This window comes from Zootermopsis nevadensis, unplaced genomic scaffold (assembly GCF_977971745.1).
Source record: "Zootermopsis nevadensis isolate Lab colony 2312 unplaced genomic scaffold, Znev_1.0 Znev_ptg000007l, whole genome shotgun sequence".
Classification (NCBI taxonomy): domain Eukaryota; kingdom Metazoa; phylum Arthropoda; class Insecta; order Blattodea; family Termopsidae; genus Zootermopsis; species Zootermopsis nevadensis.
In genome coordinates this window covers 21,746,444-21,763,020 of record NW_028259139.1, presented here as the reverse complement: position 1 = coordinate 21,763,020, position 16,577 = coordinate 21,746,444, and the positions used below count along the sequence as shown (strand labels likewise).

Genomic DNA, 16,577 nt, shown 5'->3' with positions numbered 1-16,577 from the left:
TCTTCAGACAAGCACAAACACAGGTGACACACAATTTGCCACTCAGCAGACTCTGAAGAATTAAGTAAGCCTCTAGTACAGTGTTCCTAGAATGACAAAAAACATTCACATCCAAAATATCCAGTTTCCTGAATGCATACATACACAAACAATAACAGTAGAGATTCTTGGGCAATGACATTCCAGGCTTTTTAGAAAAATAAAGTATGTTACAAACATATTTCCAACTCAGTCCTCAGTTATGAAGATGGCGATATGCGTTCAACCCACGAACAAAGGACAAGTAGCGGCTTTGTCATTACGCGTGAATCGAGTGAAGTTATTTACTTCTCGGAATGGCACGCGTAAAATACCCACAATATTAATGCATAAACGTACTCAATTTCCCTTGCCCAAGTCACATACATTCGAATATGCAGTCAATTTCTAGCGTTCTTCTTCCAATCACCGCCCGCACAACATTCGCAAACAACTCAACACAACACAACCTCAAATTGCAAAAAACGAATATCAACGTACGTTGCAGCGTCTTAAAGGATAACCGAATGACAACAGGAAAACCATAACGATCCACACTGCAATGAATATTCTGATTTAATACCTGGGTCCAAGAGTTACGAAGGGAACTGACCCTCAAAAAACAAACGCCGCTTCTCATGAAACACAAAGAAACTACTAAAACAGGGCGTGGTCCTGCGCAGTCACAAGTTTCGTGCAAGCAGGCCGCACTCTCTCTCTCTCTCTCTCTCTAACCGAATTGCTCAAGACTGAGCATCGTGACCCCACATGCGTTGCTTCAATAGGCCGTATTCAAAACACTCTCAATAAAGTATCACCACGGTACATAACACAGGAAAGTCAATTTCACTGCACTACACATCACTAGAAAATTATCAGGTCAAGACTTCAGATACACCTGGTGGTTTACTTTCATACTTTTACAGGTTCCCTGCGCTGTACATCAGAGAGAAGTAATGATGAACACTTACCCTTCAGACGTGCTGCTGGCACACGCAGCTGGATCTAACTGTAATGCAGACAGCTGATCCTCAACATGCCTCACTCTCTTTGAAAAAGGACCAGCTTCCATTGCTGTGAACATACAGCATGTATAAAGAAAAATCATGCAGTTTTCATCTAGGATTTGACATTAAAATGACATTTGTAATAGTGAATTGATAAGGACACAGTAGGATTTGAGATTAATATTACGTTAGATGCCAAAACTGCACAGTGGTCATTTTTGTTCTGACATTCTCAATACAACAAAGTTAAAGAATCAATCAGTAATCCAAATGTAAGAATGAAACAGTACGATTCAAATGAGTATTAAAAATAATTTTAAAATTTTCTAGGGAAATTATAGATTACTATGATGACACAAAATCATCACCTATTGGTATTCCTAACCACATCATAGACAACACATTCACAAACACAGCACTCATCGTATACCCAGCGGGTGCTAAGCCTCAACTAACCTGTTTCCTGAAGCTTCAAATATTCTTCTTGATTCTGCTTAATCACCATACAGGTGTAGGTGTACAGGCCTCCCGCAGCATCACCTCCTACATAGAAAGGAGCCGGCCAATTCCTAGAGACACACATTGTCTCTAGCGAAATAATTGCGTTGAGCGGGATGTCAGAATTCCTAGCAAACAAAAGGACAGACAGTTATCAGGTCAAGACTTCAGATACACCTGGTGGTTTACTTTCATACTTTTACAGGTTCCCTGCGCTGAAAAAATTATTCTCTGTACATCAGAGAGAAGTAATGGTGAACACTTACCCTTCAGACGTGCTGCTGGCACATGCAGCCATTTCCTCCTGCCTCAACCTCTTTGAAGAAGGACCAGCTTCCATTGCTGTGAACATACAGCATGTATAAAGAAAAATCAAGTTGTTTTCATCTCGGATTTAAGATGAGCGGCATTTTCACAGTAAATTGAAAAGGACACGGTAATGTTTGAGATTAATATTACATCAGATCACAAAACTGCAGAGTAGTCACTTTTGTTCCGACATTCTCAATACAATAAAGTTAAAAGAATCAATCAATAATCCAAATGTAGGAATAAAACTGTATGAACCATATGTTCCCCTCAACAGAAATCTTCAGTAAAAGGCAAAAGATTTATGCGTATTGAAGGGAAACCAGAGGTTTTAAATAAGCTAAATAATGTAGAATAAAAAATTAGATAAAACCCCAAACATTTGGGAAATGTGTGATTATTGACGTTGAAAGAAATACGAGTATAATGAAATAACAGTATGTAACGACGCTATGCTGCAGAATTCCGCCCCAAAACATGTAATGACACACACCCTACCACTTACAATCTGGTACCTTGAAACAGTGGGGTGCTTCCTCAAGCATAAACTTTAACCTTTTGCAGCTGAAACTTGTGCAAATAATATTTAAAAATAAACTTTCTTTTTCTAACAAAAAACAGCCTCCTCAACTGGTGAATGCTCTTTAGCGAAATTATCAATGCTGATCAGCCTGCAAACTAGTATACCAATTCATCAATGAAGATGAACATGACAGAAATTTAAACCGATGGCAATGGTATATCACCTACGATAGATGTGACAGACAGTAAGAGTGTCCCAAGTTACAGCTGTCATTTCCATACGGTTATCTCTGCACGAATATCATAAAATGTAATTGTTATGCATTGAGGGAATTTCTATAAAAACCCATATTATATTGGACCAAATTGTATCCTTGTATTTAAATACATGCTAAAAAGCTGTGATTACAATAAAAAAGTCATTCAAATTCTGAATGAAAGTTCTGTAACAAGTGAATAATATGGGCATGTGAATTCTTGCAAAGCAGAAGCAGGCTCCTGACCAGCACATCAACATCCAGTCACAATCCCTGCAAGATTTCAACACTGGTATAGTGAAGATAGTTTCAACAGATGTTCTCAAACAAAATGAACAACAGCAAGACCAGCAAAGAACATTCACATAGAAGACACACTGCACACAACCCATAAATTTCTCCTTCAAGTAGATTATGCAATCATAATCTACAAAGTCACCAAATTTCTAGTACTTTCCTTCTGCAACCATGACAGGCCCAATATAGACAAGTGGGTGGGGAGTGGAAATATTCTACTTGAGTGTGCCCTTTGCAATGCAGACAAATCACATATTGGATTAACCGACAATTCATCCTTAAATAGGAATGATCATACCAGACGTGGATTACAACTTAACTCAAAGGGCAACGAGAAGCTTGTGCAACTCACTGCTAATTAGATTAGGTGCAAACTCCATACCTGTAATCACTGATGTAAGATCTAACCCTTCTTTTAGGCTTAAGCCCAAATCTGTCACCAAATACCTGAAAGATGTCTACATCAATGCTAATAAGCCAGTTCTAAATTCAGAATACAATCAAGATAACAATTCTGTGGTGCACCATCATAACATAAGAGGACTTTCAAACAAAACTGATCAACTATCAGTGTCCATTAATAATAAATACACACCCTAATCTGTGTTTAACCCAACACCACAGGTAAAACTTGAAAATGTTACTTTTGGAGGTACTTACTCTATACGAAATATGGTAAAAGAAGGTGCAAGTATTATTGCCAAAAAGAACCTAAAATTTGATTAGATAAATGTATTGTGTCACTAAAATAACAAGAAATAGACGCTGCATTGTGCAATTGGAATCTAAACATTCCAACATATATGTCCTAGCTATACATAGAGCCCCCACCGGCAATGCTGACTTTCCTAAACAAGTTAGAGAGCATTATAAATTATCTTTATAAACCTACAGCAGAACATGTAATCTGTGGTCCCATTATCATTAATACAAATTATCTTATTGAAAGTTACCATAAAAATGTGTAAAATGCCCGACTAGCATCTTTCAATGTCATGGCAATAGTTAATTTCCCCATAAAAATTCAAAATTACTCCATCTGATCACGATGTACAACTTCTAGTAATATTAATAATAAAAAAGTCGATCTCCAGTTATCGTAAGTATAGAATATCAATCAGACTCAGAAATGAAGACACTATTAAAGAATGTATAACACATCCAATGAAAATGTGCACTCAGTATTAAACAGCCTTGATGTAGATTAAAAATTCAACATATTCCTAAATAATCTCTTAAAAATGTATAAGCAAGTTTCACCATCAAAACAGTGATAAAATATCTGAAAAGAATGACTGGATCACAAAGATAAAAAAAGATTACCTAATTTGTCAATAGTGCAACAACCAAGTAATGAAAATTCACTGCAAGAAATATTATAACATACTTACTTGCTCGAGGTCTAAATCAGATTAAATGTGACAACCAGACTAAACAGCCTCGAGCAGACCAACAAAATAAAAGCAGTCTGGAAAACATGAAAGAAATAAATCAGGGAAATATTCTACAGAAATATTGACCTCTTTAATAAAGATAAATGATAATGTAATAAAAAATATTAAGCTCTTAGCCAATTATTTCTTAACAAATACAGAAAAGATTAATAATCACGCTACAAAACAGAAGCAGAAGTCACAACAAAATATCTTTGTCAAACAATCCCAAACACACGAAGTAGAATGATGGTGCCATCGTCGTCGCGACCAGAGATGACATTATCAGAAACGCAGAGAGAACCCCTATTCTTGTCAGCACTCCATTGTCCACACTATGCGCACACTTATAACGTATACCATTATTCGCGAGACTGTATTCAAACGTTCAACAGTCGACATACAAAGAACATCTCCACGATGCATTACCTTGATTTTCCCTTCTACGTTCTTTGGTCACCACACTCGAATACGTCACAATATTCCATGAAAGCATTCATAGCACGGACACAACATCAACAACACGAAGCTAAGAGTGCACGTGGTTTACGACAGCAATGAAAGCGACGTCGTGCGTTTAATCGGCCAGAGTAAATTGTCAGTGACCTAGAAAGTGGTCGAAAATCAGGTTAAAGTTCTGATACTGTTACTATATAGTACGCGGGTTTACGGAACAATGAAACAACAATAACAAATCAAAATTATATTCACGACGGAATTAGGGGGAGGCTAAATTCCGAAAATGCCTGCTACTGCTCAGTTCAAAATATTTTGTCTTCACGTTTGATTTCTAAGAACCTGAAGATTAAAATATACGAAACAATAATTCTGCCAGTTGTCTTGCATCGGTGCAAAACGTGGTCTCTCACTCTAAGGGAGGATATTTGGGCCTAGGAGAGAAGACGATGGGGTCTGGAGAAAACTGCATAATGAACTTCAAAATTTATATTCCTCCCCCAATATTGTCAGGGTGATTAAATCGAGAAGAATGAGATGGGCGGGGCATGTAGCTCACATGGATGAGACAAGAGGTGTGCACCGGGTACTGGTTGGGAAACCTGAAGGGAAGAGACCGCTGGGTAGACCTAGACGTAGATGGGAGGATAATGTCAGGCGGGATCTATGGGAGATAGGAGTTGACGGAGCCTGGATTTTGTTGGCCCAGGACAGGGCTTCGGTTAATTCGGTGATGAACCTTCGGGTTCGGTAAGCCATATAGTCAATTAGTTGGCTTCATAAGATATCATTTGCAAATAATATGTCGTGTAATTTGAAAGATGCAGTGTTGACAACCTTCTCTGACCCTTCAAAGTCCGGGCATGCTGACCTCAGCGGGCCATTTGCAGCTGTGCATGTAATTGAAGACGAAACAATAAACTTGTCTTCAGTGGACAAGATAAAGACTTCCTGTCGCCCATATCAAAACAGTTGGCAATGGAAATCTTGAATACGTATAAAAAGGTTTGCAATAACTACAAAATGCTTACCAAACCCCTTTCACCTTCTTATAGCTAATTACGTCTGTGTTACATTTGGTTAGTATCAGCCCTATAATTAGATGCGCGTACATAGGTATTCAACAATTAGTCAGATGCCAAGGTAACCCGCTCTAAAAAATGTCGAGCAAATGTGTGGAAACAAGCGACGAAGGTGAGGCTTGAGTCATTAAATTGGTAATATTTGTCTCCTTGGCAACCTTAGATTTGTGCTGATGAGGAAATATCTTGATCACGTCCTGCTTGCAAAATGGCGAATTAAACACGTCTATGACGCAAAACCTTCTCTGAATACTTTGATATTCAGCTAGTCAAGAAATTTGTTTCTCTTACGCACTACAAAGGCTCATTTCCACACTCACAGAAGATTAGGAGAGAAATGCATCTGCCAGAACATCATGCAGAAGTGATGGAATGATGACTGTAGTTGCTAAGGAGCTAGTTACTATGAGAAACTGGCAGAGTGCTGGGGCCACCAACCTGGTCACAAATACTTAGACACTCTGTACTGTGGACGTGGGGATTCCCCACTAAGTAAAGGAGAGCCAACCAAAATGCCTTACCTTGAGGAAACATCTCTCCATGACACACCAGCAGCAATCTCTATGAAACAACTTTAACAAGCAGAAACAGAACAGAATAAAGAACGCAACTTACCACAGAGGCCATTCCACAAAACAATACTTTTATATCTGACATTACGTCAATAAACAGTTTTACGAGATGCGTTTTAGTGCACGCTGATTACTGAATTGACAGCGTGTCTACACAACAATTTCTCGTTGTGGTCACAATGTTTATTAAGATCCCGGGACCCCTGCAACATGATAATCATATGCTGATTGACTATCCAATATCAAGATCAATAAAACATGCAAAGGTACCTTCTACCTCCAAGATTCATACGCAAAGGAATCTTCACTCACAGACGGCTCGAACACATCCTGCGAAAGAGCTATACCACTTAAATTCCTCTCCCTTCCATTTCAGAATGTGCTTCTAAACCTGGTAAAAAAACTGTGTTTCTACTCTAGCTCAGACATCCCATGCTTCCTGGTAAATAACTCATATGAATATCGTAAAGCATTTGCAATGGGTCCATGCGAAAGTTATCTGCTTCAAACATGTACACGACTTAGCAGTCTTGTCTCTTACATTCAAGCACTTAAAGAGACACTAGTGAAGATTAAAAATTAAGGTTGAAGCATGTAGTGGTCCTCAACAAACCATTCAACTTAAAAAAATGTGCTGATGCAGTGTCAACCTCAATATATGTCAATAAATGTTTACCAGTCTGATAGCTTTTCTGATAAAGATTCATATGCAAAGGAATCTTTACTCACAGACAGCTCGAACACTCTAATATTTTAACAAACATCCTGCAAAAGAGCTATACCACAAGAAATACAACAACCAAGTTACAAAGGGCATTGTAATGATAAACAGTGCCACATATTATTGGACAGACTGAACTCTATCACATGACAAGCACATCTAATACATCACATTGCTCGTGTACTTACACAATGCACGTCAAATTGAGAAAGATACATCTGTAGCAGACAGGAGTGCCCTTCATGATCTCAGCCAATTTTCTGTTGTGATATGAAGTGAGCCTGCCAAGTGTACTGAACATAATCCACTGATTTCCTGGCAAGCAGTAGGCTGGTCAGGTGGCAGACAGCTTTCCCCCGAGTAAAATCCCAAGGATCAATTAACCTTCTTCTCCTCAGCTATTCCCAGAAAGATAAAATGCATTCACTTTTAACTATCAACTTCCCCCCCCCTGACACAAATGCAAAAACAAACATCAATCTGATGACGCAGTTGATTAAATATGTACTTTGTTCTGGGGGCACACCACACATGCAGCATTGCTAAACAAGCATAATTCACGTTCCAAGGCGAACATATTTAAATTCTTCAAGTAACTGTACAAGGCACCAAACCCGCAAAATAATAAACACTTCTCAGTATATAAATGTCACTTATCAATGCCTCGTGGCGTTCATTTAATCATTCCTCGACAATCATCGACACATAAACTCAATCGACAAACGAGAACACCCCATAATTTCCAGTCTCTTATTCCGTAACCTAATAACAGCTACGAAGATCACTGTTCGCACACAGAAACTTACAGCAATGATTCTTGCATTATGGCATTTTAAGACTGAATATTTGCCATTATGAACTCAAATAAATTTAGCAGGCAAACATGTTCCACGGCAAAACACTAACAACTCACCACACATAAACTAAATACGTCAGTCATACCACACCTCCAAGACTCAAAAGACTAGATTCACCCAACAAATCTTACCAACTTCTGACTTCATTGCTCTCTCTCTGCGAACTTGGCCACAGCGAATTCTAGTAGCGAGCCCAATAAACTACGTATTGAGCGGGAAAGATAAGGGCATAACTGATCGAACCAGAATCCGAAACTACCAAACGCCTCGTAACCGAAGTAACGTACGAGACTGCGGAGGACGACGTCGGCAGTTCGAGACCCAGAGATACTTAGAGTAGTATTAAGTTATAGAAATAAAACGAGGGCAGAAACGGGTTTGGTATTGTATGCTTTACCTTCCCGATTTCTGCCCTCTAAAAAAATTACTGAGGGTTTCGTGGGTGGGATATGGGAGCCTAAGATGAGAGGAAGGAGGGGTTATGCAAAAATATATTTATGAGGGAGCAGCCAAGGTGGTCTACCAACACCAAGCACACATCATATCATATATCATTTCCAGGTCAACAATCTTTAACCAAAACCACGTGTTCAAAGCATTGGAATCAAAAAAGAAAGAATCCAGCCATTTACACAAGTTTTAAAACACAAAAGTCTGATTCAGCAACTTTAAATACTGAACTGATGTGAGGCAGATCTTTTTTTATGTATTTCACTGCAATGCTTTTACAACACTGTATTTAATTTGTAACCGTGATGTGCATACACCTTGATAAGTACTTGTGATGATTGTTGTGGTTCTTCAAAGTCTTTGAGTTCTTCATGGACAGCCAGAAGGACTTGAGCAGAAATCTGAACCACGGTTCTCTGTTTTATTGTGCCCCCTCCCTTTCAGGCAAAATCCTCAGGCTGTTTCCCTTCCACAGAATGTAGGGTTGTAGTTTTAAATTTCTCTTTCTTTATAAAAATATGGAATTTCTTCTGCTTAATTGAGCTCAGAGTCCAGTTCAGCATTTAATACTTATATATATTTTCAAAATGCAAAGTAGATTGAAAGGAAAAATTTGAAGTGAAGCTTATAACAGATTCTTCACCTATTTCATTTTGCCTCCTCTTGTCATCTAATCTTCAGAAATCCATAGCTCTGTTCCTTGTAGAGAACAGTTTATTTTATGTTTAGGTGTTTTATAATAGAGTGCTTATAATCTTTCATTTAATTATGTCTTAAAATGTGCTCATTTCCCAATTCTGCATTTAATACATTACGAGTTGCAAAATACAGGAAATTAAAACATTTTATACATTAATAATAATCAATTGACTGTTGAAAAATAAGGAGAAAGGCAAATTTAAAATGCTGAAGAGTGATGTGAGGAGGATGTTAACTGCAAAGTAAAAGTTAAAATGTAATTCCCACTATTAATTGTTAAAGTTTTTACTGCTTGTTGTAAGGATTAATTTGCAGTCCACCTTGAATCTTAATTTCCCCTTTGCGAAGGGGTGGGGCACCACAGTCATTATGTAGCACAGTAAGGTTAAGTGTAGAATTTTTTAGGAATGAAGCAAAGAATTACTCTGTTTTAAGTTATATGTCTTTGCAGCTATGCGTGTGCAGTTTTACAATTTTTGTTAGCAATAATGTTCATAATGTAGCAATATCAAGCAGTTGTAGTGTTTAACGGACAGACAGATTATGTAAAGCTGATGGCAAAAATCGTATTAAGAAGTAGTTTGAAGAAGAGGGGATGTTACTGAAATGGTTGTGAGAGTGTGAACCAGGTTGAGCAACTATGAATGTAAACACACACAGAAACAGTTGTGTAATGCCCACTTGTCATGTTGGTGTAAGATCTTTGTCTTGAATGTTATAAAAAGGAGAGAGTAGTCAGATTGAGATATGTCGTTGTCTACTTTGAATTAATTTTGTTTCCCTTAACCTGACATGTGGACTCATTGTAGACAGTTCAATGTTTAATTCCGTGTTCATAAAGAACATGCATAGGAAAACTTTGAAAGCATAATATTGTACCTTAAATGAGCATAAGAGTTTCAGCAAGATCTGGGTTATTATTTGGTAGGGTAGGATGGGGCATTTAACAATTCTGAATCAATTAAATCTTGTAACTGAATATTTTACGTGAGTACGATTATGAATATGAAGAAGTAACAATTTGAAACACAATGAATAGGCCATATACAATTTGAGTACTTTGCTGAAAGATCGTTAAGACAATAATAATTTTATAAAATCTGGAGGAATACATTTGTATGGATTGTAATGAAAGTTGCATCAACTTTTTAGTTTAAACTCAAATGAATTAGACTGTCTTTGAAAGGACTGATTTTGGGATCTATGTATTTCAATCCCCTTGGTAGAAAATTTTGCGACTGTGAGAGCTGTTAAATGTTTTTCGTTCTAATTGAAATCAAGGGGGCTCTTTTACAACTACATGTTTAAGTTCCACTGATAACAATGATGAATCAGATTTATCAGATTTGGCTTTGACCAGAAAATACAGGAAACTATGTGAAACAATTTTCTCTATTTATAATATCATTTGCTGCGGGTGGTAGGAATGACGTTGTTGGCAGGTGCGAGGGCAGACACCCCTAGACCAGACACAGCAAACACAGAGCCTGCCAAGGGTTGCTGCTTTTGTTCCTCGGCGGTAAGTCCCAGTCGAGAAGTAGTGACGTACAGAATTTCCCTATCGGGGCCCCCAAAAGTCACAGACGTGACTCGGCTGGCTGGGATGTGCACGCTCTGTATTAGCTCACCAGAATCAGGATCCACATTGATAACCTAAAAGAGAATAATCTTATTGCTTTACCATTTTACCCTTTCTTAATCCTCAAGGTGAATAGCCTCCTGGCTTATTATCAAAACCTGCGTTACATTTCATGGAAACACATGAAATATATAAACAAATACTAAACGATTATCATGGGGTATAATGTTGAAAAATCTCTGTTCTGGTAAACTGTTTTGAAAACCATAGAAGAGATGCTTTCAATAAAATCTCAATAGGCTGCACAGGTATTCTGGCCCAGAATTGGGCTCACCATGGAAAGACAATATAAGTAATTGACATGTCCCCTAATTTTATGGACAGAAAGTATTATTTGAGGAAATTTATAGAAACAAATTCTTTCAAGAGAGTGATTATCTGTTCTGTTCTCCACATTCACATGCCTAAGTAATTGTGAACGTTCTAGCTGATATAAAAAACAATATGTTGCTACATGTAGGTCACAGGCAATGTATGCACATAAGCGTATCTCTTCAACATAATATTTACTTATTGACTCTTACCTACTCAATCTTAAAAGAGAGCGGGAAAACTGCTAATATACGCACATTTCATTGTAATCACTAAAATTAATGCCATGTTATTGCCAATCATAATAAATTAGAAATACGGATTTGGTGTGGCTTCTATCAGTTTTAAAATCTTCCATGAGAATCCAATACATTGTTTGAAATTTGAAACCAGGACAATTGTGGAACCTCGGGGAACAAACATGTCCCTTCACTCCCTTAAGAAAGAAAAATTCATGTGGGCCTCCAAAGTTTAGTACCTGGTAAATACGTTCATGCATCTTACAGACAATTCTGTTGAATTGTTTACTTGTAGGAAGGTGTAACGTTAAGATCTGTACAGACCTGGCTGCCATCAAAACAAGCAATCCATAAATTTCCTCTGGAATCTATAGTCATTCCATCTGGGTGACCTGGAACTCCATTCTCTGCAAGATTGAAAACTTTTCTCCTCTTAGCTGGAAATAAGTAAATTTAAAATCAGTCATTAAACATTTAAGCTAATTATTTCTATCAAGGGGAACTCTTAGTACGTAAAATGTTGGTACCTCTTTTCTAGTTTTCTGTCATTCGTAGCGTCCTCTCACTTTCACGGACAGTGACTGGGTCATACAATAACCAGTTTCGGGTATTCTCAATAAGTGACTGATGTGTGTTAGTGTTACTTCTGCACAGACCCACTCTTCGCCAATCTCGTGTGCAAGCTAAATTCTTCCGCTCTTTCTGCTGTTGAGGCCCTTTGACTCAACATTTTATCATAATGCATTGAAATGTGCGCCATTTACGTGTGAGCCGCATCACAATTGCGATACAAACCATCACTTTTCATGTCATTGCGGATAATGTCAGCTTCATAACCACTTCCAGTCATGTCAATGAGACACATTTTTAGGGTTACACTATAACTTCCATTTCCAGCAAAGACTGTGTATAAAGACATCTCTGACACAGATATACTTACTTTTCTTTGTCTCTTAAACATCTGGGAAAGTGAGTCATAAGAACTTGGCTTACTCATTCATGCACATTTCATCTTTGTTGCCATGTATTCTATTCTCCTGAACCAGGCATTCATTACGCTTCAGAGTAAGCAAAGAATGTGTTCTGGCACATCCTGTCTGCCATCTATCAGTGGCCATACAAGGTATTCATGCTGCCACCTATTAATGGTAATATAAACCAGAGTCTAAACTCATTAGAGCAACACATTTTTCCCACTGGCGTTAAAAGTGAGGTTGGTGATAACTAGACTGTTTACTTTGTGGCATATTTGCACTTACTAATTCATTATAGTGCCAGATTATCAAGTACAGTGGTTGGAAGATAAAGGGTTAATGAAAAGGTAGTGGTCCTTGCTGCCTCCACCATCAGGGCAATTGCTTATCACTCTGATGATGGAGGGAACAAGGCCCTCTGAAACGTCAGTATACTTCTACCGGCCTACACGGCGAAACAACCCAGGAAGACAGCCATCTTCATTATTCCTTCCAGACATACATTTTTCTCGCATCTTACAGACAGATGGCTCTTTCTGTGGCACAGTTTTACTTTCAAAGTACCAAAAATCAGCAACACGTGCGGATTCTCTCACAAATCACGGTGAGATTCTCTGACCTTTATCTTTACGAGTTAATAAAACTGTCATTCTGTATTGGTGGTCGGAACTACCAACATTTTAACAGAATAATACAGACAGAGCGGTGGAAAACCTGGAACTAGGTCCATTAGTGTAGACTAGCAAAACTCCTCTCGTCAGCTCACAAAATTGACGTTCTGATGTGCATGGACGACCATAAGTTTCAAAGTCCTGTTCACTGGTACCTTGAGTAAACAAGTTGATGGAACTATCTGCTATAACGCAGGCCTAGTAACTGCCAGCATCCGTTCACTCACCAATCGTGGCTTGTTCTAGATCAAAGTCAAAGACATCCACCTGGCCAGTCGCTGTATCGATGAAGTACATGAGAGTGTTGTCGTCGTTCCATGCCAGACCATTGGAAATACTCACTGGCGACACTTCAGTGACAGGATTATTGTCTGCTTGCAGGAGATAGAATGAGCCTTGATCTGGAGTGACGTAACCAACTACGGGCTCAGGGCCCATTGTGCCTGAAAACATGCATGAAGCAGTGATCAAGATTGTTGACTGTAATTTCCACCCAAACAAGTTTTAAAAAGCCCCTACGGTCACATTGGTTGTGGTACGCAAGCTACCATTCGGGAACCAGAGCTTTCAGAGAACACTGTGAGCCTTTACTGTAGCTTCATGTGGCTGTTATAAAACTTCTGATTAATCCTGAAGGATAGTTTCCCAAACCATTTGAAAATGTTTAAATTTAGCATTGCAAGGGATTGTTTCCCTCACTCTCTCACTTCACGCAGACAACAACTAGCAGTGTTTATTATCAAAGTGCCTGTCCCAACTGTAGAGATAATTGTGAGGCACAGTTAATTAACTGATATGTAATTTCTACACTCTGATGCATCGTTCTTCTCGTATGTGTGTTGGGCATTCTCATTCAAAACAATTATGATCTAAGTCATTCAATTTTCATACATTTGCAAACAGTAGCTTGCTCTGGTACAACCAAATAAGTTGAATTCATAATACATAGAGATGTAACTTATTTTGTAGACTGCCTTTCAAGTTTACATTTAAGAAGACGTGCGTTCGTACTTATAATGTCTTCTTTCCAGCAAGCTAGCTCTATACAAAAGTATTGTTACCACTGACTCAACTTTGAATATAAGTAAATTTCCTTTAAATGTTTATGATTGCTCGGCCTATCGAGGTATGCCCTGCCGTCACGGAACCCGGCAGTCATTATCGCGTCACAAAAGCAGGCCATTCCATTGCAAACCCCTCTCTCTTCCTGTCATGTGTTCTGGCCAAACTTCTTTATGCATTTCTCATTTCCCCAAAGAATGCTGTACCCCATCCACTTCATCGTTCTTGAGTTACACAACATTAGATTAGTTTAAATAATGATCTCATTATCATTTATACTTCACTCTGTGCTCATATCACTTCCTGTCTTTTAGGCCCAAATACTATTCTCGGCGTTGGCAAGTTTCGCCCAGGGTACGTACCTGCCCACAGGCGTCCTCTAGCATCAGCTTTCCCATCATTCCACCTGTTTCCAGATTTGTCTGCACTTGTCTCCACAGTTGCAATAACTGAGACGTTCCTGCTGTTCGCTGAACCGTCAAAGGTTGCATTTTCTTGGTTCCAGTTGAACACAATCACTTCATGCCCACGAGTTGTCAGCAACTGCTGAGTCTTCGTTCCTTGGACTGGTATCACCAGACTGACCCCACCTCCAGCTGGAAAAAGGATGAAACAAGTCCTTAAAATGGGTCCAAGCATACCAACATACTAGCACTTAATAGCCAAAATTATGTCCGCGGTACGCAGAGGAGCGTCCTAATAAATAATAGGGACGAGAGATTCATAAGCAAAACAGTGTAATATGCCACAACAATCACAAAAGGAAATTATTAGAATGTTAATGACCCAGAAGAAGATGACAAAAATAAATCGAGTCCCATGGTCAGACTGTCTGTGACAGGAAATGTTAAACTTTGTGTTTCTCAGGGAGAGCGAGTGTTTGACTTGTGTTATCCACGCCATAACATGAACTGGGGATAAATCGTATTAGGTTAAATTTCTGCGTTGTTAATTTGTTGCGGTCCGCGTTATTTGTGGTGTGCTGATGTGTCCCACGGACTGCTATCAGCTAATACTGGATTCATTTGCATTGCATTTAATTATTTTCTCAGTCAAGAATATTTGGTACCCCAGCACGTTCAATTATGTGAGGTCCTAAAATTATGACACCAATTTTAATGACTATACTGCCTTCAGTCCGTTCCGCTGAGTATCGATTTCTTTTTTTTGTTGTATACTTAGCAATTATGACCTTTCATCCGTAACAGACATTTCTGAACACGCACTGCTGTCCAGGTTGGTAAGTCTGTAATAGGACGCGCGCAACATAGCTAAAGATGTGCCCATTTGGGAGGTCACTGAATTGAATTGAATTTTGAAACCGGCCACGACCCTTCAGGTACAACACTTTCCGCTTCTCCGAATGTGATAAAAATTATGCCATTCAAAGGTCAGTGACATCCGCAGTTGATACAGCATAATGAAATAGCATACACTAACCGAACTGCGCATGCGTTACTCTCTCACTAGATGGGTCGTACTTGTTGACGAGTTTTGATTCGATGTCGACGAAGAACAGAACTCCGGTTTCTGAATCCCAGTGGGGGCCTTCGCCGTGCACCACAGGCCCTGTCACTGGCGTCACGGAGGGACTAGCCCCTTCACAGAACCTGCCGAGAAATAAGACGAAAGTAGCTTAAAGTAGGATGGAAAGTTTTGTAAAAATTTTGTGTCTGCGTACAATTTCTCATAAAACGTGGCGGGAGCTTCGTCTCGGAATTGGATGTGACGCGACTACGCGCTCGGATAGAAGCAACTTAAAATTACGTAACGCGCGCACACAACCGCTTCAATGACATTCACTTTCACTTTTTCCTGCTTCGCCGCGGCTCGGGTCTGAGATTCAGGAGGAGACAAACATTAAAAAGAAACAGATAAACTAAGCGGGCAACTTCGGACTGCGGCCATGTTTCCTGAAGGTAAAGCTCATTTGACTTCCGTGTCTGTAGAAAATTAATGACTGCCCCTTCATAAATCGACCCCCCCCCCCTTGCCCCTAATGCTTGTTCCAAAACCAAATTCGCATATTAACAAGGTCTGCAACTGGATTCAACATTTTTCTTCTGTGAAATCAGTGGAGGCTCTGATTTAATTTCGTTTTAAATTTGTTCTCGGTACCAAATTGCACTGAAGCCGCGTCTTGAGTCCTCGTGGCGATTCACAAAATGCGAGCTGTTCGACGTCGCATTTGCACGCGCCCCCGAGACTTCGCCCTTCATTTATCTCGGCGGGTTCCTCCTAGGACAACGCGAGCCACGTACCTGCCGAGGACCAGGAACAGAAGCACGACGCCTCTGCAATTCGCCATCTCCACGTTTCGACTGAGTTTCGGCCGGGCGAAACGTCGCGCTTTATAGGACACCAAGTGCCGGAGGGTTCCTGTTTGTTCAGCTGTAGCACAAAAACATTTGCGTAATGTCAGGGGTAACCAAGACGTGAGTCGTGCACAAACGAGGCCACAGCTGTCGGGACCCCACTTCAATCAGGGGCAGGCGAACCGAC

At 39.3% G+C, this 16,577-nt stretch overlaps 1 protein-coding gene and 1 pseudogene across 1 annotated transcript in view; both read right to left on the bottom strand.

Moving 5' to 3' along the window:
• The window catches only part of LOC110840862 (regucalcin), a 34,772-nt gene extending 18,292 nt beyond the window's left edge, over nt 1-16,480 (bottom strand). Inside the window, exons 1-7 of the mRNA XM_087344594.1 lie at nt 16,337-16,480; nt 15,516-15,685; nt 14,438-14,671; nt 13,241-13,456; nt 11,693-11,805; nt 7,361-10,831; nt 1,790-1,865 (exon numbers count right to left, since the gene is read on the bottom strand). Coding sequence (XP_087200720.1) covers nt 10,583-10,831; nt 11,693-11,805; nt 13,241-13,456; nt 14,438-14,671; nt 15,516-15,685; nt 16,337-16,383 — 1,029 coding nt within the window. The 5' untranslated portion in view covers nt 16,384-16,480 and the 3' untranslated portion in view covers nt 1,790-1,865; nt 7,361-10,582. The remainder of the gene's footprint in view (nt 1-1,789; nt 1,866-7,360; nt 10,832-11,692; nt 11,806-13,240; nt 13,457-14,437; nt 14,672-15,515; nt 15,686-16,336) is intronic.
• LOC147874694 (U5 spliceosomal RNA) lies at nt 2,051-2,163 on the bottom strand (annotated as a pseudogene).
• Nucleotides 16,481-16,577: the final 97 nt, after the last annotated feature.